Source organism: Dendrobates tinctorius, unplaced genomic scaffold (assembly GCF_039654945.1).
Source record: "Dendrobates tinctorius isolate UK_male_01 unplaced genomic scaffold, ASM3965494v1 ptg000073l, whole genome shotgun sequence".
NCBI lineage: Eukaryota > Metazoa > Chordata > Amphibia > Anura > Dendrobatidae > Dendrobates > Dendrobates tinctorius.
The window spans coordinates 27364733-27389213 of record NW_027361741.1 but is presented as its reverse complement, the minus strand read 5'-3'; the positions used below and the strand labels follow the sequence as shown (position 1 = coordinate 27389213).

Genomic DNA, 24481 nt, shown 5'->3' with positions numbered 1-24481 from the left:
GAGATTGGTCAAAAACAACAGGCATGTCCGCTTCTGTTCTGAAGGTGGCCTCTCAGTCAGCAAGACTCGATGGGGTAAAGAACCCGAGGTTCTACGGTCAAAGACCTGTGTCTCAATAGTTGGCAAGGTAACAGAGAAGGACCAAGAAGCAGCAGTGGCGATTGATTGGGTGGCTGATGTTGGTTGATGTCCGCTGGTCCGCATTTTTGTGCAGTGGGATTCCCACACTAAAGCATGTTGATTGCGCATGTGAATTTTCATACATGTGGTAGTCAAATTATTGCAGTTTTTACCTCGACTCAGTTTTATTTGCAAAGTCGGCAGATTATGTGAGTTGGCTCATCCTTTGCAGTGTCAAAAACCCTTGCCACCCCTGAGAGCTGCAGACTTGCTGGTCAGAGGCACAGTTGTGGCTGAGGATGCATCACTCTTTGTGGCTGCATCACTACGTGACTGTGACGGACGGCGCAACGTAACCTCCTTGTCTTCTTCCTCAGATGACCTACTCAGCTGTGTGCCTCTATGTTCACGCCAACTGGGATCTAACATCCTCTGTGATATCACATTCCTGCCCACTGGAGTCACTCTCCTCCTCTTCTTGCCCTGACAGCACAGTACAGTCTGCGTGAGCCTCAGATATCTGAGTCTCATCTGGATCACCTCCGCCCAGTGGTTAACGTCTCAACACAAGGGTCAGGATGCTGTTGAGACCATACTTCTTCCTGTCCTGGATCCAAGCTAAAAAAATTTTGGGCATCGTTGCAGATTTCTTCATCTTAACTCTGCAAAGCTTTTGAGTACACTTCTGATGAACATGGCATAGAATGTGTGCACAGCTATTCAGAATCACCCATCTGTGGTTCCGTACAGTCAGTTGAACGTTTGGATAGTTGGGATGTGGGGGGAAGCAAGGGGAATTTGGCTGCCACATCTATGGACTTTACTGTGTGTGATGTTGAGGTGGAGGAAGAGGAGGAGAGGCCACTTGAAGCTGCATTTGCCATCCACTCAAGTACTTTCTCTTTCTGGGCATCATCGACAAGGTTTTCCACTGTGAGGCTGCCAAAAAAAGGTAGTGGTGTAGCCTGTCCAGTAATATACTGTATATACTCGAGTATAAGTCGAACCGAGTACAAGCCCCCCCCCCCCTAATTTTGCCACAAAAAATTGGAAAACTTATTGACTCGAGTATAAGCCTAGGGTGGAAAATGCAGCAGCTACTGGTACATTTCAAAAACAAAAATAGATACCAATAAAAGTAAAATTAATTGAGACATCAGTAGGTTAAATGTTTTAGAATATCCATATTGAACCAAGAGCCCCATATAATGCTTCATACAGTTCATGATGGCCCCATAAGATGCTCCATACAAAAAACACCCCATATAATGCTGCACAAAGGTTAATAATGGTCCCATAAGATGCTCCATAGAATAATATGCCCCATATGCTGCTCTATAAAGGTTATGGCCCCATAAGATGTTCCATAGATTATGCCCCATATGCTGTCCCATAAGATGCTCCATAGATTATGGCCCATATGCTGCTCCATAAAGGTTATGGCCCCATATGCAGCTCCATAGATTATGCCCCATGTGCTGTCCCATAAGATGCTCCATAGATTATGGCCCATATGCTTCCCCATAAGATGCTCCATAGATTATGCCCCATATGCTGCCCCATGCCCCATAAAATGCTCCATAGATTATGCCCAATAAGATGCTCCATAGATTATGCCCCATATGCTGCCCCATAAAGGTTATGGCTCCATAAGATGCTCCATAGATTATGCCCCATATGCTGCCCCATAAGATGCTCCATAGATTATGCCCATATGCTGCCCCATAAGATGCTCCATAGATTATGCCCTATATGCTGCCCCATAAAGGTTATGTTCCTAAATGCTACTGCGAATAAAAAAATGACATACTCACCTCTCGTCACTGGGGGCCAGGTGCTGGTGTCCTGAGCAGATGGGGACACTGGCACGCTATGGGGGCCAGGTGCCGGTGTCGCCACTGGCTCAGGTCCCTGTACCTGAGATATTTTCCTGTTCCCGTTCCAACACCGCACGCTGCTCTGTCTTCCGGGTCCCTCTGTCAGTGACTGTTCAGGCAAAGAGCAAGGACTAACTACATCATCGCGCCCTCTGACCTGAACATCACAGACAGAGGACGCAGAGGACAGAGCGGCGCGCGGTGGTGGAACAAGATGAATATCACATATACTTACCCCCTCCTGGCGCGGTCTCTGCAGCCCCTGCTTCTCCCACAGTCTCCAGCAGCTCTTCCTTCCTTCAGTGGTCACGTGGTACCGCTCATTAAAGTCATGAATATGCGGATATTTATGACTTTAATGAGCGGTACCACATGACCGCTGAACACAGGTGCTGGAGACCTTGGGAGAAGCATGGGCTGCAGAGACCGTGCCAGGAGGGGGTAAGTATGATCTGACACCCCCCCTCCCCCTCCGACCCCCTGGTGTATATGACTCGAGTATAAGCCGAGAGGGGCACTTTCAGCCTTAAAAAATGGGCTGAAAATCTTGGTTTATACTCTAGTATATACGGTAAGTTGTCAGATGTCTTTGCATAGGACGTGACGTTGCTTCACTAGTGCTTTCACCAACATTACCACCTACCCCACGTACACCTTGAACACCAAGCCTAATTCCCCTTCCACAATGGCCTCGCTTTTTCCCAATCATCTTGCTCAGGTAGTGTGGTATGAGCACAGTGATAACACCCAAAAATAAGATTTTAAACTCTGCACCATCTCTGCAAACAGCTGATTTTCAGCAACAGTAAATTCAAAGTTGCAATATGGCGTGCTGTATCGTGTTAGTCACAGAAAAAAGTTTTTTTTTGTTTGACCAAGGAACAGGCCTCTAACGTTCCTTACTGTATGACGTTAATAACATAAACATTTTTTTGTGGCCTATGGATCAGCCCTCTGTAACACACTAGATGCTACAAAAATATTTTTCAAGTCAGGTTCCTTACTATATAACGTTAATAACAGAAGAATTTGTTTGTGACCTATGGATCAGGCCTCTATAACACACTATGTGCTACAAACTCTTTTTAAAAATCAGGTCCCTTACTGTATGACGTTAATAACAGAAAACTTTTTTTGTGGCCTATGTAGCAGGCCTCTATAACACACTAGATGCTACAAACTCTTTTTAAACTCAGGTCCCTTACTGTATGACGTTAATAACAGAAGAATTTTTTTATGGCATATGTATCAGCTCTCTATTACACACTAGATGCTGCAAAAATATTTTTCAAGTCAGGTACCTTACTGTATGACAATACTAAGAGAAGAATTTATATGTGGCCTGTGGATCAGGCCTATACAGCTTTATTTCAACCCAAACGAATGACAAAATGTGCTACGGCGGGTTGTCTAACTTTTTGCAACTGGCAAATTCTAATTTTCTTTTAATGTGCCTTAGGTCTGCAGACAGGTACTATCACCGCCATAAAATGACTACGTGGGATACAGAATGCTGTTTCACATTTAGCACCTGAAAAATTAGAATTTTTTTATGTGCCTTAGGTCTGCAGACAGTTTTATTTTACCACAGCACTAAATTACAAGGTGGGATACAACTGTCTGTTTAATTTTTTTTCACTAGCTACATGTGAATTAGAATGCTATAATCGTGCATGGATCACAATAGAAGCAGTGCACAACACGTGCCCTGCTGGCTTTCTTTGTGGACCTCATTATGGCCAAAAATGAAAAAAAGTGCTGGAAGGTAAATTTAACAGTCACATTGGATACTAGCTTACCTACAGTATCTGACTGATATACAACCCCATCTGTGGATGTCAGGCACTCAGACCATCCTCATGGAGTCAGTTTCTAACCGTTTGTGCAGACACATGCCCATTTGTGGCTTGCTAGAGGTCATTTTGCAGAGCTCTAGCAGTGCTCCTCCTGCTCCTCCTTGCACAAAGGCAGAGGTAGCGGTCCTGCTGCTGGGTTGTTGCCCTCCTACGGCCCCCTCCACATCTCCTGGTGTACTGGCCTGTCTCCTGGTAGCTCCTCCAGCCTATGGACACTACGCAGACAGACACAGCAAACCTTCTTGCCACAGCTTGCATTGATGTGCCATTCTGGATGAGCTGCATTACCTGAGTCACTTGTGTGGGTTGTAGAGTCCATCTCATTCTACCACAAGTGTAAAAGCACAACCAAAATTCAAAAGTGACCAAAACATCAGTCAGAAAGTATCGGTACTGAGGTGTGGTCTGTGGTCCCCACCTGCAGAACAACTACTTTATTGAGGGTGTCTTGATAATTTCCAATAATTTCCATCTGTTGTCTATTCCATTTGCACAACAGCATGTGAAATTGATTGTCAGTCAGTGTTGCTTCCTAAGTGGACAGTTTGATTTCACAGAAGTTTGATTTACTTCGAGTTATATTCTGTTGTTTAAGTGTTCCCTTTATTTTTTTGTGCAGTGTATATTAAACCCCTCAGTCACAGGATGGATAGACATGTTAATGATATACAAATAATGAAATAGTGTAAACAACATTTTCTAAACAAAAGAAGCTGCCAGCAAATTATTTTGATGATTTGTGTGCCCAAGTACATTCAGCATGGCAGAGCATTACAAACGTCAGTAATAACATGCAAAGGCATGAAAGCATGTATATTTCTGTGCACTAAATAAATTGAGATGTTTTTAAACTGTTGTTTGTATTTTTTATTATTTGTATGTTATTTACATGTCGATTTAAATGTTGAGGAGTATTTTGGTACATACTTGTATTTGAAGAGCTTATTTTTCTGATCATTGACAACGAAACACATACTGTAAATAATACTTACAACTATAAATGGGAAAGTCATTCCTATAGCGAAAAAACTGGTCCAGTTTACAGCTCCACCTATCATGTAAGCGCCGGTCCGTGCTGACTGGGTGAATAGTTCTGCAGTCAGTGTATTTGTGACACCGCCTAAGGATTCAAGAACACAATTATTTCTGTTATCAGGAAAATATCCATAATGAGAAGTATTTAACTTCTTAAAAGGGGCTGGCACTTAATATTTATTCTAACAAATGTGTTGAGATGATGATTTTGTGGCACTTACAGTATATATTAGATATTACAGATTCTCCTAACCCATTTGTTATTGCTGCCTTTCTCACAGATTGCACAGTGATCCTGTCTACAATATATGACTTTTTTTATTATTTGGAAGATTCAGGTGGACAGATCTGATCACATGTTCCTCCACCTGCAAATTTTAATCTAATGTGTATTGGTGCCTTAATATAGTGTAAAGGGTATGCGCACATGATGTCTTTAGAAATAGTTATCCAGATGGAAGACACTTCAGGATACACAGGCGACATTTGTGCCTAAGTGCTCTTTTCTGCTTTTCTGTCGTTTTTTTCCAACATCTTTTGGCTGCCATTTTTTACATATAAATTGTATTCAATATACTGAAGTATAGACCGCTCACTTTTTTAAGAGTTCTACCCACTTTATCAGAGTTGGGTGAAAATGGCAAAAGTCTCAAAATTTGAGTTGAGTCAAATTTTTGCGGCTTTTTACGCTAGAGTTCTGGTGTAAAAGTTTTGATGAATCAGCTCTGATTTATTAAGACTGGCATTTTGCAAACCAGTCTTGATGACCAGTGAGCTGAGCCATGCAACTTTCAGGCAAAAGTCCATCTAACTTTCAAAATGTTGGTAAAGCTAGCGAAGATGGGCATAAAACTGCCAAAAGTTTAAACATTTTTGAGCAACTTTGAGTTATGCAAAAGATTTGCAACATTTGAAGTAGTTTTACACCAAAAAAGTTACAAAAACTTCTTGACAAATCAGGGCCTACATTTTAAATATCATATACTGTATATAGTTGTATTAGTACGTTCTATAAGCATATTAGTTACTGATTCAAGCTGAAAGTTACATGAATCCGTTTCTCACTGCTGTTCTCTTAACAGCTCTGTTGAATTTTGCATATACTGGCTACTTACCTGGTCCTAGACCAAAACTTAATATAAAAGTTAAAATAGCTGCCATACTAAAATAAGGGACCCATGGATATGAATCCTAGATAGAAAGAGAAAAAAATATATAATTGTATTGTATAAGGTTAATAGCTCAGAAAGTTGAGCTGATATAACAAAAACTGTTCTACATTAAAATGTTGAAGTTCACAGAACTGTATTCTAGAACATGGTATTATTACTATTATTTTTAACCCATGGACGTATTCTTAATCTATTTTTACCTCCTTTAAATGGGAACTCGGCATGTTAGAAACAAAATATTAATGTGCAGATATGGGGTTAATTGGCATGCTAGGAGATAAATTTAAATCCTCCCGAGAGCCTCCAGCTTTCAGTCATAGAGGAGCAGCTTCAGTCACTGCTCAGTACATAGAGAGTGTCTTCCGTAACAGCTCCCCCGGCACTGACTGACAGCCAGCTCACTAGTGCATTAGTGTAGTTAAGGGTTGCCAACAGTCCAGAAATTTCCGGACAGTCAGTAAAAATAGAGCACCTTTTCCCCTGTCGTAAAAATATTTAAGGTGGTCGTGATTTTTTTTTAAACTGAAGAAACGTAATTGTCATCATTTTGCAGTTTATAGTGAATACAGCTGATGTCTTCATATCAGAATTATAGAGTGTAGACATGGATCACTTATAATCATAATGAACGCATTAACCCAATATTTGCAGGTTAATAGGGTTTTTTGACATGACAGGTTCCCATTAAACACCTTAGATCTACAAATGATAATTGATCACAATTACCTGAAATGTGAGCGACACTGTTAGTACAATACAAAACATTGCCATTAGGGAATATCCTCCGATGATCAGAACTCGTCTTCCAACTCTGTCTATCAGCAAACCCTGAAAATAATATACTCCTTATTATTACAGTGATGTAATCATGGAGCGCAACTGTAAGGCTGGTGGACTGTGCTGTCGTGTTCCTATCCCTGAAGACACCAATTGCATTGTGTTGTATTGTAAAGTGTATTATGTCCAACATCGTTGTACTGAATATATTGTGTTATGTGAATTACGTTGTAATGTACAGTGTATAGTAGTTCTATAAGTAATGCATAGTGTATAGGATAGGGAATGTAAGGATGTTGGTAGTTAACTGTAGTACAGGTAGTGACGACAGGGTAAGTTAGGATAGAGTTAATGTTTGGGACTATTCCACAGGGTGTGGAGTTAGTGTTAAGCAAAGTGACTGAGTTCCTGTGAGTTAGTGAGAAAGTGTTTGGAGTTCAAAGTGAACAGTGCTGCCTAATGGGTGATCCATAGTAAGAGGAGACTAAAGGCTGGAGACAGTGAGATCCTGAAGAGAAGTTACTGATGAGACAAAGTGGCTTTCTGGATAAGGGTTCTTGGAGATGAAGCAGAGTCGCAAACCCAAGAGCTTGTAACACAGAAGGCAACAGGCTTAAACAGGACTGAATGAGTGGGATTAATGGGGATCTTGAGAGGTAGATCCAGGGCGTAATTAGTGGAAGAAATATGACACGGATCTGCTGAGCAAGTAAGGAGACTTGCTGCTCAGAACTGTAGCATTAAAGCTGGGTTGGGGCAAAGGATGACAAAACAGTGTGCCTTTCCAGCCTTGGAGTAGAACTACAGAGGAAGGATTCTGTGTGAAAGGAGATGCTTCATACTGTAGAGGAAACGTCTATAATACTTTGTAGCCATTGTCCCTTGTAAAGACTTTATGTTTAAATGGCAGTCTCGCTTATTGAACTTAGGAATCTACATTCCTGGCCCACCCACACCTCCGACTACATGTGGCCTCCACAGGCATAATACCCTCACATCACAAAACCACACACCCAGTGGGGGCGTAAAAGGTGACCAGTGCATCGCCTGCGACAACCGCTCTGTGCCACGCTACACATTGACAAGGACATATTTCTGATTATAATTTACTAGATGGAGGCAGTAATGTCACGATGGGGGCAGGGTTCAGCGTTGAGAATCTCTCCCTCCATGTTCTCACCCACCTAGCCACTTTCTCTTTCCCCATGTGCTGACTTCTCCCGTGTGTGCTCTCTTCTTTGACCTGTCTAACCCATGTGCTATCCCCCTTGTCTGCTGTCTCTCTTCTTCTTGTGCTGTGTTCTCCCTTCATGTGCTGTCCCGTTTGAGCTGTCTTGCCCCTGTGCTCTGTCTCTCCCACCCCTGTGTCTGACCGTGTACAGAACATACCACAGCTCCAGGGCAGAGGAGGAAGCAAAAGACAATACTGACATTACAGCAGGAGATTGCAGAGGATACATTTTGTAAGGTAAAATATTGTTTAAAAACAGTCAGTGAAATATTTTGCCTCACAAAATGAATCCTCTGTTATCCCCTGCTGTAATGTCAGTATTGTCTTTTGCTTCCTCCCCTACCCAGGAGATGTGGTTTGCTCCGTACATGGTCAGACACAGACAATTTTTAAAATGAACTTTCGTTTCTGGGAAAACCCCTTTAATGTGACCGGCTTCCTCTGCCTGTAGACACGTTGCGCATCTGCCGCTGGGATCAGCCGAATGATTCACTGGAATTTGTACAGGCGCAGTGCGACGGTGTTCTGCTGGTGTACCGCACAAGAGGCTGCGTGAGTGTGTGAGTGTGTGAGCATGTGAGTGTGTGAGTGTGTTGATGTTGTCCCACTAGGGTGAGACCCTTCTTAATTGTCTGTGGCCAAATTGTATGAGAGAGCATGTACATGCACGGAGAAATACACTCATTTGTGTCTTAAATGATTTCCTCTTTATTACCAGGAATACAGCAGGTTTATAGAGAGAAAAAGCAAGGTGCTTGCCAAAGCAGTACCTCATGGCTTATTGACATAGGAACAAAGGCTCTTGGACACAGGAACATTTCTCCTTTATTCTTGATAGCCTCAGACTGGTTATATAAATATCTACCACAGGACAAGATATTGGCAAGCGTAGTGAACAATACACCAAAAGTTCCTGAGTCATAATGTGTTGGCAAATATAGTTTAAATGCCACATCAGCATTCTATTTCAGTATATACTAAAAGCGTCCATATTGGATGTAAGTATCCATGATTCAGGTGTAAGCATCTATGCATTTATATATTTTAGATATCTTCATAACTAAATATCAATTTCATATCTTTAACAAGTGTGAGTGTGACTGTGAGTGTGAGAGAGTGAATGTGAGTGTGTGTAAGTGTAAGTGGTGAGTGTGTGAGACTGTGAGAGTGTGTGAGTGTGTGTGAGTGTGTGTGTGTGGTGCGTACGGCGTATAGAGTGTGTGTGGTGCGATGGTGTTCCGCTGGTGGTTCCGCGCAATAAGTTGGCACCAGCAGCAGTTTCCATATTGAGACACCCATCACTTGGGTGTCCCAATATGGCGGTCGGTGAACTTCCTCCGCTTGGAATTCTGGGATCCGGTGACATCTGGACAGAACAGGAAGTGAAAACATCGCAAGGCAATTATATAAATAGACTAGATGGAGACCCGATGCTATCGCATCAGGAGGGTGGTAATGTCACGATGGGGGCAGGTTTTGCAGTGTTGAGAATCTCTCCCTCCCATGTGCTCACCCACATATCCACTCTCTCCCTATGTGATGACTTCTCCCGTCTGTGCTTTCTTCTTTGACCTGTGTACCCCATGTGCTATCCCCCTTGTCTGCTGTCTCTCTCCTTCCTGTGCTGTGTTCTCCCCTCATGTGCTGTCCTGCTTGAGCTGTCTCCCCCCCGTGCTCTGTCTGTCTCACCCATGTGCGCTTTCTCTCTCCTCCATCTTCTGTCTTCTCCTCTCATGTCATCTCTTGTTTGACCTGTGTATCCCATCACTAAATAGTCAGTGCACAGTATGTCAGGAGGAATTTCTATTTAAAGGGGTTTTCCCACGAACGAAAGTTCATTTTAAAAATTGTCTGTGTCTGACCGTGTATGGAGCATACCACATCTCCTGGGCAGAGGAGGAAGCAAAAGACAATACTGACATTACAGCAGGAGATCGCAGAGGATACATTTTATGAGGTAAAATATTGTTTAAAAACAGTCACTGAAATATTTTACCTCACAAAATGAATCCTCTGTTATCCCCTGCTGTAATATCAGTATTGTCTTTTGCTTCCTCCCCTGCCCAGGAGATGTGGTATGCCCCGTACACGGTTAGACACAGACAATTTTTAAAATGAACTTTGGTTTGTGGGAAAACCACTGTAATATGACCGGCTTCCGCTGCCTGTAGACACGTCGTGCATCTGCCGCCGGGGATCAGCCGAATGATTCACTGCATCTGTGTGGAATTTGCGTAGGTGCAGTACGACAGTGTTCTGCTGGTAGTACCACACAAGAGGCTGCGTGAGTGTGTATGAGTGTGAGAATGTGTAAGTGTGAGAGTGTGACTGTGAGTGTGAGTGAGAGTGTGAAAGTGAGTGACAGTGTGAATGTGAGTGTGAGAGTGTGAGTGTGAGTGTGTGTGAGTGTGTATGAGAGTGAGAGTGTGAGTTTGTGAGAGTGAGTATGTGTGTGTGAGTGAGAGTGTGAATGTGAGTGTGAGAGTGTGAATGTGAGTGTGTGAAGTGTATGAGTGTGAGAGTGAGTGTGAGAGCGTGAGTCTGTGAGAGTGAGAGTGTGTGAGAGTGAGAGTGTGAGTATGTGAGTGTGAGCATGAGTGTGAGTGTGTGAGAGTGAGACTGTGAGTGTGTGAGAGTGTGAGAATGTGAGTGTGTGAGAGTGTGAATGTGAGCGTGTGAGTGTATGAGTGTGAGAGTGTGACTGAGTGTGAGTCTGTGAGTGTGAGTTTGAATGTAAGTGTGAGACTGTGAGAGTGAGTGTGAGAGTGTGAATATGAGTGTGTCAGTGTATGAGTGAGTGTGAGTGTGCATGTGCATAGTGTGTGTGGTGCAACGGTGTTCCGCTGGTGGTACCGCACAATAGGTTGGTACCAGCAGCAGTTTCCATATTGAGACACCCATCACTTGGGTGTCCCAATATGGCGGTTGGTGAACTTCCTCTGCTTGGAATGCTGGGATCCGGTGACATCTGGACAGAACAGGAAGTGAAAACATTACAAGGCAATTATATAAATAGACTAGATGGAGGCCCAAAGCTACCGCATCAAGAGTGTGGTAATGTCACGATGGAGGCAGGCTTTGTAGCATTGAGAATCTCTCCCCCATGTGCTCACCCACTTATCTACTCTCTCTATCCTCATGTGCTATCCCCCTTGTCTGCTGTCTCTCTCCTTCCTGTGCTGTGTTCTCCCCTCATGTGCTGTCCTGTTTGAGCTGTCTCCCCCGTGCTCTGTCTATCTCACCCCTGTGTTCTTTCTCTCTCTCCCATCTGCTATCTTCTCCTCTCATGTCATCTCTTATTTGACCTGTCTACCCCATCACTAATCAGTCAATGCACAACATGCCAGGAGGAATTTCTATTTAAAAGGGTTTTCCCATGAATGAAAGTTCATTTTAAAAATTGTCTGTGTCTGACTGCGTACAGAACATACCACACCTCCTGGGCAGAGGAGGAAGCAAAAGACAATACTGACATTACAGCAAGAGATCACAGAGGATACATTTTGTGAGGTAAAATATTGTTTAAAAACAGTCAGTGAAATATTTTACCTCACAAAATGAATCCTCTGTTATCCCCTGCTGTAATGTCAGTATTGTCTTTTGCTTCCTCCCCTGCCCAGGAGATGTGGTATGCTCCATACACGGTTAGACACAGACAATTTTTAAAATTAACCTTAGTTTGTGGAAAAACCCCTTTCATGTGACCGGCTTCCTCTGCCTGTAGACACATTGCGCATCTGCCACTGGGATCAGCCAAATGATTCACTGCACCTGCATGGAATTAGGTGTTCCGCTGGTGGTACCGCGCAAGAGGCTGTGAGAGTATGTGAATGTGTGAGTGTGATTGAGTGAGTGTGTGTGTGTGTGTGTGTCAGTGTGTGAGTGAGAGTGTGAGTCTGAATATGAGTGTGTGAGTGTGTGTGACAGTGTGTGAGAGTGTGTGAGTGTGTTAGCATGTGTGAGTGCATGTGTGTGAGTGTGTGTGGTGCATACGGTGTACAGAGTGTGTGTGTGTGTGTGTGTGTGTGGTGCGATGGTGTTCCACTGGGGGTACCGTGAAATAGGTTGGTACCACCAGCATATTCCATATTGAGACACCCATCACTTGGGTGTCCCAATATGGCGGTCGGTGAACTTCCTCCGCTTGGAATTCTGGGATACAGTGACATCTGGACAGCACAGGAAATGAAAACATTACAAGGCAATTATATAAATAGATTGTAAGATTGTATTGTAAACTATATTGGGCATTAGAGTAACAATCTCAGGGGATTCTTAGCATCTCTGGCACCTGTCACTCACTATCTTATCCATGTCAAATGACATAAAGCTATGCAAACTGCACCTATCTGGAGGACAAGGCCCTGTCTTATATGTGCTAATTTTGCTTTTTCATCGAGGCATGGAACAAGGTTCTATTTTCCAGATAGGTGGTGGTCCCAGAGGTAGAACCAACATCTTTAATTCATGTTATACATTAGGATTATGCCACAATGTGCTGTTTGGCAGCTGGCAGTCTGCTGACGTTCACCATGGCTGCCGTCTTATTTATCCTGTGAAATTCAGCCACTGCTTGGACTTTATTGGAGAACTGCAATTACATTTTATGCTGCAATACTATTTTGGTGTAAGAGATTGTAGGTTCAAGGTCTCTAGGGGAACTAAAAATTAAGATAAAAACTAAAAAAGTTTTTTTAAAAATAGAAGAGCTTCAATCACCCCCTTTTCTTCCCATTTAAAAATAAAGAAATGGAAAAAACACATATCTCCATGTATAGAAAAATTAAAAAAAAATACAGATCACAAAAAATGGCAACAGAAATTATATTTTGTTTTTGCAAGGTTCTACATTTTTAATCACTAAAATATAAAAAAGCTTGGACAATGAAAACAAACCCCATAAAATATTGGCTTAATCGTGAGTTGTTTTTTTCCCCCACAATTTCACCCTGCTTGAAAATTGTTCCTTGTTTTTCAAGAATATTCAGACTTGAGAGTCCTCAGTGGTTGATACCTTTTAATGGCTAACTGAAAAGATGGTAACTAGAGTTGAGCGATACCGTCCGATACTTCAAAGTATCGTATCGGATGGTATCGGCCGATCTTTAAAAAAAGTATCCTAGTCTCGCTTTATGCCATTGCTGTGTGGGAAATTCCCACGCAGCAATGGCATAAAGTGAGACTAGGGACTTTTTTTTTTTTAAGTGGCGGAGGAATACAGTGCGGAAGGATACCTACCTTCCGTCATTGGATTCCTGCAGCCCGTAGAGAACGGCAGCATCATCTGATGCTGCAGTTCTCTACCCAAGATCGTCGTGGGACACACTCGTGGACTGCTTCGGATCGTGGGTGAGTATTTTTGTGGTTTGTTATGTTAATATTTATCCCGGAAAAGACAATGGCTTCGGGGAACAATGTGACAAGTATTGGTAAGTATGTTACTCTATGTTATATGTACTGTATGTCTATGTATGTATTGTATGAATGTATTGTATGTATGTAGTATATATGTGGTATGTATGTAGCATGTAGTATGTATGTAGTATGTATGTAGCATGCATGTAGCATGTAGTATGTATGTAGCATGCATGTAGTATATATGTAGTATGTATGTAGCATGCATGTAGTATATATGTAGCATGTATGTAGTATGTATGTGGTATGTATGTAGCATGTAGTATGTATGTAGCATGCATGTAGTATATATGTAGTATGTATGTAGCATGTAGTATGTATGTAGTATGTATGTAGTATGTATGTGGTATGTATGTAGCATGTAGTATGTATGTAGCATGCATGTAGTATATATGTAGTATGTATGTAGCATGTAGTATGTATGTAGTATGTATGTAGTATGTATGTGGTATGTATGTAGCATGTAGTATGTATGTAGCATGCATGTAGTATATATGTAGTATGTATGTAGCATGTAGTATGTATGTAGTATGTATGTAGTATGTATGTGGTATGTATGTAGCATGTAGTATGTATGTAGCATGCATGTAGTATATATGTAGTATGTAGTATGTATGTGGTATGTATGTAGCATGTAGTATGTATGTAGCATGCATGTAGTATGTATGTAGCATGCATGTAGTATGTATGTAGCATGCATGTAGTATGTATGTAGTATGTATGTAGTATGTATGTAGCATGCAGTATGTATGTAGCATGTATGTAGTATGTATGTAGTATATATGTAGTATGTATGTAGCATGTAGTATGTATGTAGCATGCATGTAGTATATATGTAGTATGTATGTAGCATGCAGTATGTATGTAGTATGTATGTAGTATGTATGTAGCATGCAGTATGTATGTAGCATGTATGTAATATGTATGTAGCATGCATGTAGTATGTATGTAGCATGTAGTATGTATGTAGCATGCATGTAGTATGTATGTAGCATGTATGTAGTATGTATGTAGTATGTATGTAGCATGTAGTATGTATGTAGCATGCATGTAGTATGTATGTAGTATTTTTTTTTTTTTTTTTTTTAACATTTAACACATTAGCCGGATGATGGGACTACTACTGTCCCATCATTGGCTAATGTGTCAATCACTGTCATGGTAGCAGGCATCGCCCGATGGGACTTGTAGTCCCATCGGACGATGCTTGCACAGACCCCCGGACATCAGCACAGCCCCCCGGCAGGCCGGCACAGCCCCCCGGCAGGCCGGTACAGACCCCCACAGGGTGCACAGACCACCGGCAGGCCGGCACAGCCCCCCGGCAGGCCGGTACAGACCCCGGGCAGTCCACACAGCCCCCCGGCAGGCCGGCACAGCCCCCCGGCAGGCCGGCAGAGACCCCCGGAAGGCCCGAAATGACGGTGCATCATGATGCGCACACACCGCGCATCATGATGACGTCAGGCCGTCAATCAACTGAACTTCCGATTCCGATGCCGAATTCCGATATTGAAAAAATATCGGAAGTCGGTATCGGAATTCCGATACAGCAAGTATCGGCCGATACCCGATACTTGCGGTATCGGAATGCTCAACACTAATGGTAACAGATTGCAAAATTGCAAGCTTTCGAGACTACTCAGGTCTCTTCATCAAGCTAGACTAATACAACATCTGAAGAATCACATATTTATGCACAACACAGCACAGAATAACGCAATAGATAAGACAAGTGATGTGAAGCAGAATTGTCATTATGGGAGAGGGTTAAACATAAATATTGGAGCAGTTCATAGATAAGGAGCCTGAAGGTTTTATTGCCCTCTGATAGGGTCTAGTTCTGTGTTGTGATGACCCCAGAAGGTCTGAAGAGCAATTTCCTTAATTGTTGTAAAAAGACATAAATCCATGCGACACATTCATTCCTGCACTGAATGTGTCGAAAGTTTTCATAAATTTGTACTCTGAGATTCTTCTCTCTCTCTGAGACTTGAAGGTACCTTTTAATACAAGTAATTTAATGTCCATCATGTTATGACCAGGGATGCAAAAATGTTTTGCCACAGGTAGATCCATTCTTTTTTCTCTTATTGTGTGACGATGAGAATTTATCCTTGTTCTCATCCTTGTTTTTCAGTACATTATATGGTAAGTTTAGTAGTGTTATTCAAAACTACATGTCATCCTGCAAAAAACAAGCCATCATATGGATATGAAGAAAGAAAAATAAAAAAAGCTATGACCCTTGGAAGAAGTTGAGGAAAAACCAAAAGTGCAAATACAAAAATATACATATCCTGGCCTTAAAAGGGTTAATTGTTATATGTGGATACCAACAAATGGAAAAAAATTATAATGTGAAAATCGAAGGCCACTTACACATGTCATTGCAGTGATACATTCACAGACTCCGGTCCCCAGTGTGACGTAAGGTATGTTTTCATTGGGAATCCCAGTTTTTTTAAACACATACTCCGCATAAAAATAAATCTGGAAGACCAAAGAAAGAATGACAATTTAATTTGAAAATCACCCTACATTTAGCAAGAAGTTATATACTTCACTATACTTGTCTATTTTATGATTCAAACTGTACTTATTGCAAATGATGGGCAAAGTGTGGCAAATATCTGCCCGTGACACCACGCAGGGGAATGGAGAAAAAGTTCAAAACAGTATTAACCCCTTTACCCCAAGCCAGTTTTCATCTTCATGACCCTGCCAAATTTTATCATTCGGACCAGCGTCACTTTATGTGGTAATAACTCTTCAAAAGATCCCACTTATCGGAAAACATTTTCTCGTTACATATTCTACTTCAAGATAGTGGTAAAATTTGTTTGATATGAGTTGCATTTATTTGTGAAAAAAATTGAAAATTTGGTGAAAATTTGGACAATTTTGCAATTTTCAAACTGAACTTTTATGTCCTTAACCCCTTAACCCTCAAGGGTGGTTTGCACGTTCATGACCGGGCTAATTTTTACAATTCTGACCACTGTCCCTTTATGAGCTAATAACTCTGAAACGCTTCCATGGATCCCGGTGATTCTGACATTGTTTTCTCGTGACATATTGTACTTCGTGATAGTGGTAAAATTTCATTCTAATAACTTGTGTTTATTTGTGAAAAAAATGGAAATTTGGCGAAAATTTTGAAAATTTCGCAATTTTCCAACTTGAATTTTTATGCCCTTAAATCACAGAGATATGGCACACAAAAAACTTAATAAGTATCATTTCACATATGTTTACTTTACATCAGCACAATTTTGGAACCAAATTTTTTTGTTACGAAGTTATAAGGGTTAAAAGTTGACCAGTGATTTCTCATTTTTGCAACACCATTTTATTTTTATGGACCACATCACATTTGAAGTCACTTTGAGGGGTCTATATGATAGAACATACCCAAAAGTGACACTATTCTAAAAACTGCACCCCTCAAGGTGCTCAAAATCATATTCAAGAAGTTTATTAACCCTTCAGGTGCGTCACAGGAATTTTTTGAATGTTTAAAAAAATGAACATTTAACTTTTTTTCACAAAAAAATTACTTCAGGTCCAATTTTTTTTATTTTACCAAGCGTAACAGGTGAAATTGGACTGCAAAAGTTATTGTACAATTTGTCCTGAGTACGCTGATACCTGATATGTGGGGGGGAACCACTGTTTCGGCGCATGGCAGAGCTCAGAAGGGAAGGAGCGCCGTTTGACTTTTTCAATGCAAAATTGGCTGGAATTCAGATCGGACGCCATGTCACGTTTGGAGAGCCCCTGATGTACTTAAACAGTGGAAACCCCCCACAAGTGACCCCATTTTGGAGAATAGACCCCCCAAGGAACTTATCTAGATGTGTGGTGAGAACTTTGAACCCCCAAGGGAAGGGCTTCATAGAAGTTTATAACTTACAGCCGTACAATTAAAAAAATCATATTTTTTCTACAAAAATGATCTTTTCACCCTCAATTTTTATTTTTCCAAGGGTAACAGGACCCCAAAAGTTATTGTGCAATTTGTCCTGAGTACGCTGATGTCACGCCGCTGCTGTGGCTGCTGCCCCAGTCCCCGCCGGCTCCTTCACCGCCGCTCCCGCCGTCCCGGTCACTCCCGGCTCCCACACCGCCTCGGTCCTCACTGCAGCTCTCCGCTCCCCGGCACACTCACCCAGCACATGCTCCTGCTCAGTCTCCTGCGCTCCGAACGGCGCACGCTCCTGCCTGGCTTCCTGCTCCTCGGGCGCGCGCTCACACTGTGCGCAGGTGCGTTCGCGCACTCCATTTCCCCTGAAGGTGCGCGCCCTCCTCTTCTCTCTGCTCTGGGAGGGGGTCTGACCCGGAATCCCAGGCACATTCCCTATATCAGGCCGCCTCTTCCTCCTGGAGGTGCCTGATGATCACTTGTGCTCATCTAGTGATTCGGCGTCCGGGGCTAGCAGCGGCTAGCAGCGGATACTGCGTCCCGGTCCATACACCCAGGCACTACACCTGCACGTGTTCATGTAACCTGATCTACTGATACAAGACTGTTAAAGCGCCTCAGTCATTAACCTCTTAGGCATAAACTCTTACAGGCATAAAGCCCCTAGAGACTTAAGCTCCATTGCCTGTTCCAATTTCTCCCGGATTCACCAGAGCACTACACGTGTTATAGACAGTTGGTCATTGCAGTAACCTCCAAAATCACTGCCTTGTAATAGGATCTTATATAATTCTCCACTATTAACTTCATCATCTGCAGCAGTCGGCAGACTGACGAAGGCCAATTGTAGGCCGAAACGTCCTTTGTGACTGCCACAATAAAAACTTATTTTCAAAAAGGATCATTCAGTTGAGTGCCAAGTTACTTTATTATTCACTTGGGTCTGGGTAACCTACTTGTGCACCCTGTAGTAGTACCACGCTATACTTTACACAGCTAGTGATTCTGGCCCCTTGTCCCACTGTGCATTCCTCTGCATGCAGCGCCCGGCTTTTTCAGAAATCTCCCTCCGGCCAGCTTGTTACATGCGGTTTCTTTTCCAAGACATTCTCCACTTCGGAATGGAACTATTCCATTGGAGACAAGGAACTGCTTGCCATCAAGTTAGCCCTGGAGGAATGGAGGTACCTACTGGAGGGAGCTGTACATCTGTTTACAAGCTACACGGACCATAAGAACCTAGCTTACATTCGATCGGCACAGAGACTCAACCCTCGGCAGGCCAGGTGGTCCCTGTTCTTTGGCCGCTTCGATTATGACCTGCATTTCCGTCCCAGTAACAAGAACCTCAAGGCTGATGCTTTGTCCAGGTCTTTCTTGTCTGCAGATATTGAGGAAGAACCCACGCACATCTTGGATCCTTCCAGACTCATCCCGTTGGCACCTGTCATGTTAGTTTCGCCACCTCCTGGTAAAACTTTTGTGCCCAAGAAGGACCGGAGACGGGTCTTACACTGGGGGCATGCCTCCAAACTTGCAGGTCATGTCGGCCTTAAGAAGACGCTTGCCCTTGTGTCCCGCTACTACTGGTGGTCTACTCTTCTCCAGGATGTCCGGAGTTTTGTTGCCTCCTGTCCGTCCTGTGCCAAAAACAAGGTTCCTAGGCAGCTGCCCTCCGGTCTTCTACATCCGCTTCCAGTTCCTTCGGCTCCATGGCAACATGTTGCCATGGATTTTATTACCGATCTACCCAAGTCAGCAGATTGCACCGTCATCCTTGTGGTGGTAGACAGATTCTCCAAGATGGCCCACTTCATCTCTCTCCCTGGGTTACCCTCAGCGCCTGACTTGGCAAAAGTTTTCATCCATCACATCTTCCGTCTCCATGGACTGCCCCAGCATATTGTTTCGGACAGAGGAGTCCAATTTACCTCTCGATTTTGGACAGCCCTATGCCGGTCTCTGGACATCACACTTGACTTCTCCTCATCGTACCACCCACAGTCCAACAGTCAAGCAGAGCGGACTAACCAGAATTTGGTGAACTATCTCCGGCATTTTTCTAATGCCCACCAGAATGACTGGTCTGACTTACTCCCGTGGGCTGAATTCGCCTATAACAATCACGTCAGCGAATGTTCTGCCAAGTCACCTTTTTTTGTCGTCTACGGGCAACATCCGGGTGTACCTTTACCGGTTCCTCCTGTCTCGGGTGTACCGGCGGAAGATCTTCTGTCTGGGGATTTCTCCAGGATCTGGCAGGAGACCAAGACCGCTCTCGAGTTAGCTCGTGACAGGGTGAAAAGACACGCAGACAAGAGGCGCTTGAATTCCCCACTATATCATCCCGGTGATAAGTTTTGGTTATCCTCCAAGTACATTTGCCTAAAGATCCCTTCGCACAAACTTGGACCCCGGTACATTGGACCCTTTGAGTTCTTGGCTCGTATCAACGATGTCTCCTACAAACTGCGGCTTCCCGCCTCGCTCCGCATCCCTAATTCCTTTCACGTGTCCCTTCTAAAACCTGTCATTCTCAATCGGTTCCATGCCTCTGCTACCCATTCTCCTCTCCCTGTCTCTGCTGACGATGTGTTTGAGGTTAAAGACATTTTAGCCATGAAAAGGCAAAGAGGGAGAACCTTTTTTCTGGTTGATTGGAAGGGTTTTGGTCCTGAGGAGAGATCCTGGGAGCCTCGGGAGAATATCCAGGCTCCCAGAATTTTGACTAAGTTTCTTTCCAGTCTGCGGGGCGGGGCGCGTAGGGAGGGGGGTACTGTCACGCCGCTGCTGCGGCTGCTGCCGCGGTCCCCGCCGGCTCCTTCACCGCCGCTCCCACAGTCCCGGTCACTCCCGGCTCCCACACCGCTACCGCGCCCGCCTCGGTCCTCACTGCAGCTCTCCGCTCCCCCACACACACCCACACTCACCCAGCACATGCTCCCGCTCAGTCTCCTGCGCTCCGACGGGCGGGCGCTCCTGCCTGGCTTCCTGCTCCTCGGGCGTGCGCTCACACTGTGCGCAGGAGCGTTCGCGCTCTCTATTTCCCCTGAAGGCGTGCGCCGTCCTCTTCTCTATCAGGCCGCCTCTTCCTCCTGGCAGTGCCTGATGATCACTTGTGCTCAGCTAGTGATTCTGGCCCCTCGTCCCACTGTGCATTCCTCTGCTTGCAGCGCCCGCTCTCATGCCTATATCTTACCCGTGCTCTCCGCTGTTCTCTTTTCTAGGTCTTGGTATTCCGGGGCTCCACTCCGTCCTGTGCTGTCTCCCAGCTGTGTCCTCCAGTCCATGTCCAGTGCCTGCCATTTTGCCGTCATTCCAGTCCTGTTCGCCATCCGTGTTCCTGTCCTGGGGAGATCCCCCGCCAGTCTCTCCGGCCTCCTGTCGTGACTCCTGTGTCCTTCCCTGGGTACCAGCTGCTGTGGTGATAGTTACCCGCGGGTCTGCCCCTAACACTCCCTGTATAGGGGGTGGTCCACCTGGTCAGCTCGCCAGTGGGAGTTCCTCCTAAAGTCTCACAGCTGATAACCCATATGTGGGGGTAAAACACTATTTGTGCGCATGGCAGAGGTTGGAAGGGAAGTAGCGCCATTTGACTTTTATGGCTGGAATTGAGATTGGACGCCATGTCGTATTTGGAAAGCCCCTGATGTGCCAAAACAGTGGAAACCCCCCACAAATGACACCAATTTGGAAACTAGACCCCCCAAGAACTTATCTAGATGTATGGTGAGAACTTTGAACCTCCCAGGGCTTCACAGAAGTTTATAACGTACAGTCGTAAAATTAAAAAATCACATTTTTTCCACAAAAATGATCTTTTCACCCCCAATTTTTATTTTCCCACGGGTAACAGGACCCTAAAAGTTATTGTGCAATTTGTCCTGAGTACGCTGATATCCCACATGTGGTGGTAAACCACTTTTTTTCCACAAAAATGATATTTTTGCCTCCAACTTTTTATTTTCCTAAGGGTAACAGGAGAAATTGGACCCCAAAAGTTGTTTTGCAATTTGTCCTGAGTAGGCTGATACTGCATATGTGGGGGTAAAACACTGTTTGGGCGCATGGCAGTGCTTGGAAGGGAAGGAGCACCATTTGACTTTTTCAACCCAGATTTGGCTGGAATTGAGATCAGACGCCATGTTGCGTTTGGAGAGCACCTGATGTGCCCAAACAGTGGAAACCCCCAATTCTAACTCCAACACTACCCCCAACACACCCCTAACCCTAATCTCAGCCCTAACCCTAGCTCTAACCCTAGCCCTAATGATAAAATGGAAATAAATACATTTTTTTAATTTTATTATTTTTCCCTAACTAAGAGGGTGATAAAGGGGGGTTTGATTTACTATTTATAGTGAGTTTTTATGTTTGGCAGCTGTCATATGCTAAAAGACGCTTTTTCTTGTAAAAATAGTTTTTGCATCACCACATTTTGAGAGCTATAATTTTTCCATATTTTGACCCATCGAGTCATGTGAGGTGAGGTTTTTATTGATACCATTTTCGGGCATGTGACATTTTTTGATTGCTTTTTATTCTGATTTTTGGGACGCAGAATGAACTAAAAACAGCATTTCAAGAATTTCTTTTGGGGGGTGCGTTTACACCATTACGCGTGCAATAAAATTGATAAGGCGGTTTTATTCTTCGAGTCAGTACGATTACAGCGATACCTCATTTATGTCTTTTTTTATATTTTGGCACTTTTATGCACTGAAAGCAATTTTATATAAAAAATTATTTTTGCATCGCTTTATTCTGCGAGCTATAACTTTTTTATTTTTTGCTGATGATGCTGTGTGGCAGCTTGTTTTCTGCGTGACCAGATGGTTATTTATATTCATATTTTTGATCGCGTGTTATTGCACTTTTTGTTCGGCGGTATGATAATAAAGCATTATTTTTTGCTTTGTTTTTTATTTTTATCTTTTAAGCGATTTTTTCTAAATAATTTTTACACTTTTTTTTATCTTTATTATACTGTCCCAGGGGGAAATCACTGTCATGTGTGAGATCGCTGATCTGACACATCACAGATCGCTGTGACAGATCAGCGATCTCACACAGGCAGTGCAGAAGGCTTCCTCATGCCTGCGCTTTGCAGGCACTGAGGAAGCCGGCTCCCTGCAAGCCCCCGAAGGTCCCCGCCGCCATATTGGATGGGGAGACCTGCAGGAAAGGTGACTCCCGGGGCAGCGCAGCTCCGGGGGGCTCAGGGAAGCACGGAGGGAGCCCCCTCCCTGCCGATGCTTCCCTAAACCCCTGGTACACTGCGATCATGTTTGATGACAGTGTGCCAGGGGTTAACGTGTCGGGGGCAGTCCGTGACCGCCCCAACACATAGTGCCGGGTGTCAGCTGTGATAATCAGCTGACACCCGGCCGCAATCAGCGGCGCTCACCCTGTGACATACTATCCCGTCCTTGGGAATTAAGTCTCAGGGCACATGGACGGGATAGTACATCATATGGCAGAAAGGGGTTAAATCAGAGAGTTATGTCACACAAAATAGTTACGTAATAACATTTCCCTACTTTACATCAGTAACATTTTTCAAACATAATTTTTTTTCATTATGAAGTTAGAAGAGTTAAAAGTTGACCAGCGATTTCTAATTTTTCCAGCAAAATTTAAAAAAACATTACTTTTAGGGACCAGATCACATTTGAAGTGACTTTGAGGAGCCTTTATGACAGAAAATACCCAAAAGTGACACTATTCTAAAAACAGCATACCTCAAAGCACTGAAAAGTTGAAATCCATATTCAAGAAGTGTATTAATCCATCAGGTGCTTCACAGAAATTAATGGAATGTGGAAGGAAAAATGGACATTTAACTTTTTTCAGAAAAATGTTACTTTACACCCATTTTTTTACTTTCACAAGGGTAACAGGAGAAATTGGACTCCAAAATATGTTGTGCAATTTCTCTTGAGTACACAAATCCCCCCTATGTAGGGGAAAACTACTGTTTGGCTGCACGGCAGGGCTTGGAAGAGAAGGGGCACCATTGGACTTTGGAGAGCAAAATTAGCTGGAATTATTAGCTGGAATTATTAGCAGAAACCATGTCGCATTTGAAGAGCCCCCAATTGACCTAAAAATGGAAACCCCACAAAAGTGACCCTATTTTGGAAACTAGACCCCTCAAGGAATGTATCTAGAAGTGTAGTGAGCAACTTAAACCCCCAAGCGCTGTACAGCCATGAAGATATAAAAATCAATTTTTTTCCACTAAAATGCTTTTTTAGCCCTATTTATTATTTTTACAAAGGTAACAGGAGAAAATGGACCCAAAAATATGTTGTACAATTTCTCCTGAGTACGTCGATACCCCACATGTGGGGGAAAACTACTGTTTTGGCGAACAGCAGGGCTCAGAAAGAAAGGAGTGATCATTTGAATGCAGACATTAATGGAATTGTCTGCAGGTGTCATGTTGCATTTGGAGTGCCTCTGATGTGCCTAAACAAGTGACCCTATTTAGGAAACTAGACCACTCAAGGAATTTATCTAGACATGAGGACCTTTAACCCGCAGCTGATTCACAGAATTTTACAACATTCATCTATGAAAATTAAAAATATATATTTTTCACACAAAAATGTTGCTTTAGCCCCAAATGATTTTTGCAAGGATAGTAGGAGAAAATGGACCCCAAAATGTATTGTGCAATTTCTCCTAAGTACATAGATACCCCATATATGGTTGAAAACTACTGTTGAGCACAGTGCAAAGCTCAGAAGAGAAGAAGTGCCATATTGGAGTTAAGATCTAGCTTGAATGGTTTGAGTGTACCATCACATTGGCAGAGACCCTGAGGTGGCCGGAACAGCATAAACCCCCCACAGCTGACCTCATTGTACAAACTACACCTCCAATTAATTCATCTAAAGTTACAGTGATGATATCGACACCACATGTGCATTTTTACCTCTAAAATGTTGTTTTAGCAACAAGTTTTTATTTTTTCCTTTGGTTAACAGGAAAAAATGGACCTTGGTTTGTTGTTAAAAAAATGTATCCTGATTGCGCCAATACCCTTCATTTAATCGGGAAATACTTTA

General features: G+C 43.3%; 1 protein-coding gene across 1 annotated transcript in view; it reads right to left on the bottom strand.

The window, feature by feature from the left end:
• LOC141096210 (solute carrier family 2, facilitated glucose transporter member 11-like) overlaps positions 1 to 24481 on the bottom strand; it is a 252288-nt gene that overhangs the window by 24422 nt on the left and 203385 nt on the right. Inside the window, exons 8-11 of the mRNA XM_073582696.1 lie at positions 15866 to 15976; positions 6787 to 6888; positions 6004 to 6079; positions 4846 to 4973 (exon numbers count right to left, since the gene is read on the bottom strand). Coding sequence (XP_073438797.1) covers positions 4846 to 4973; positions 6004 to 6079; positions 6787 to 6888; positions 15866 to 15976 — 417 coding nt within the window. The remainder of the gene's footprint in view (positions 1 to 4845; positions 4974 to 6003; positions 6080 to 6786; positions 6889 to 15865; positions 15977 to 24481) is intronic.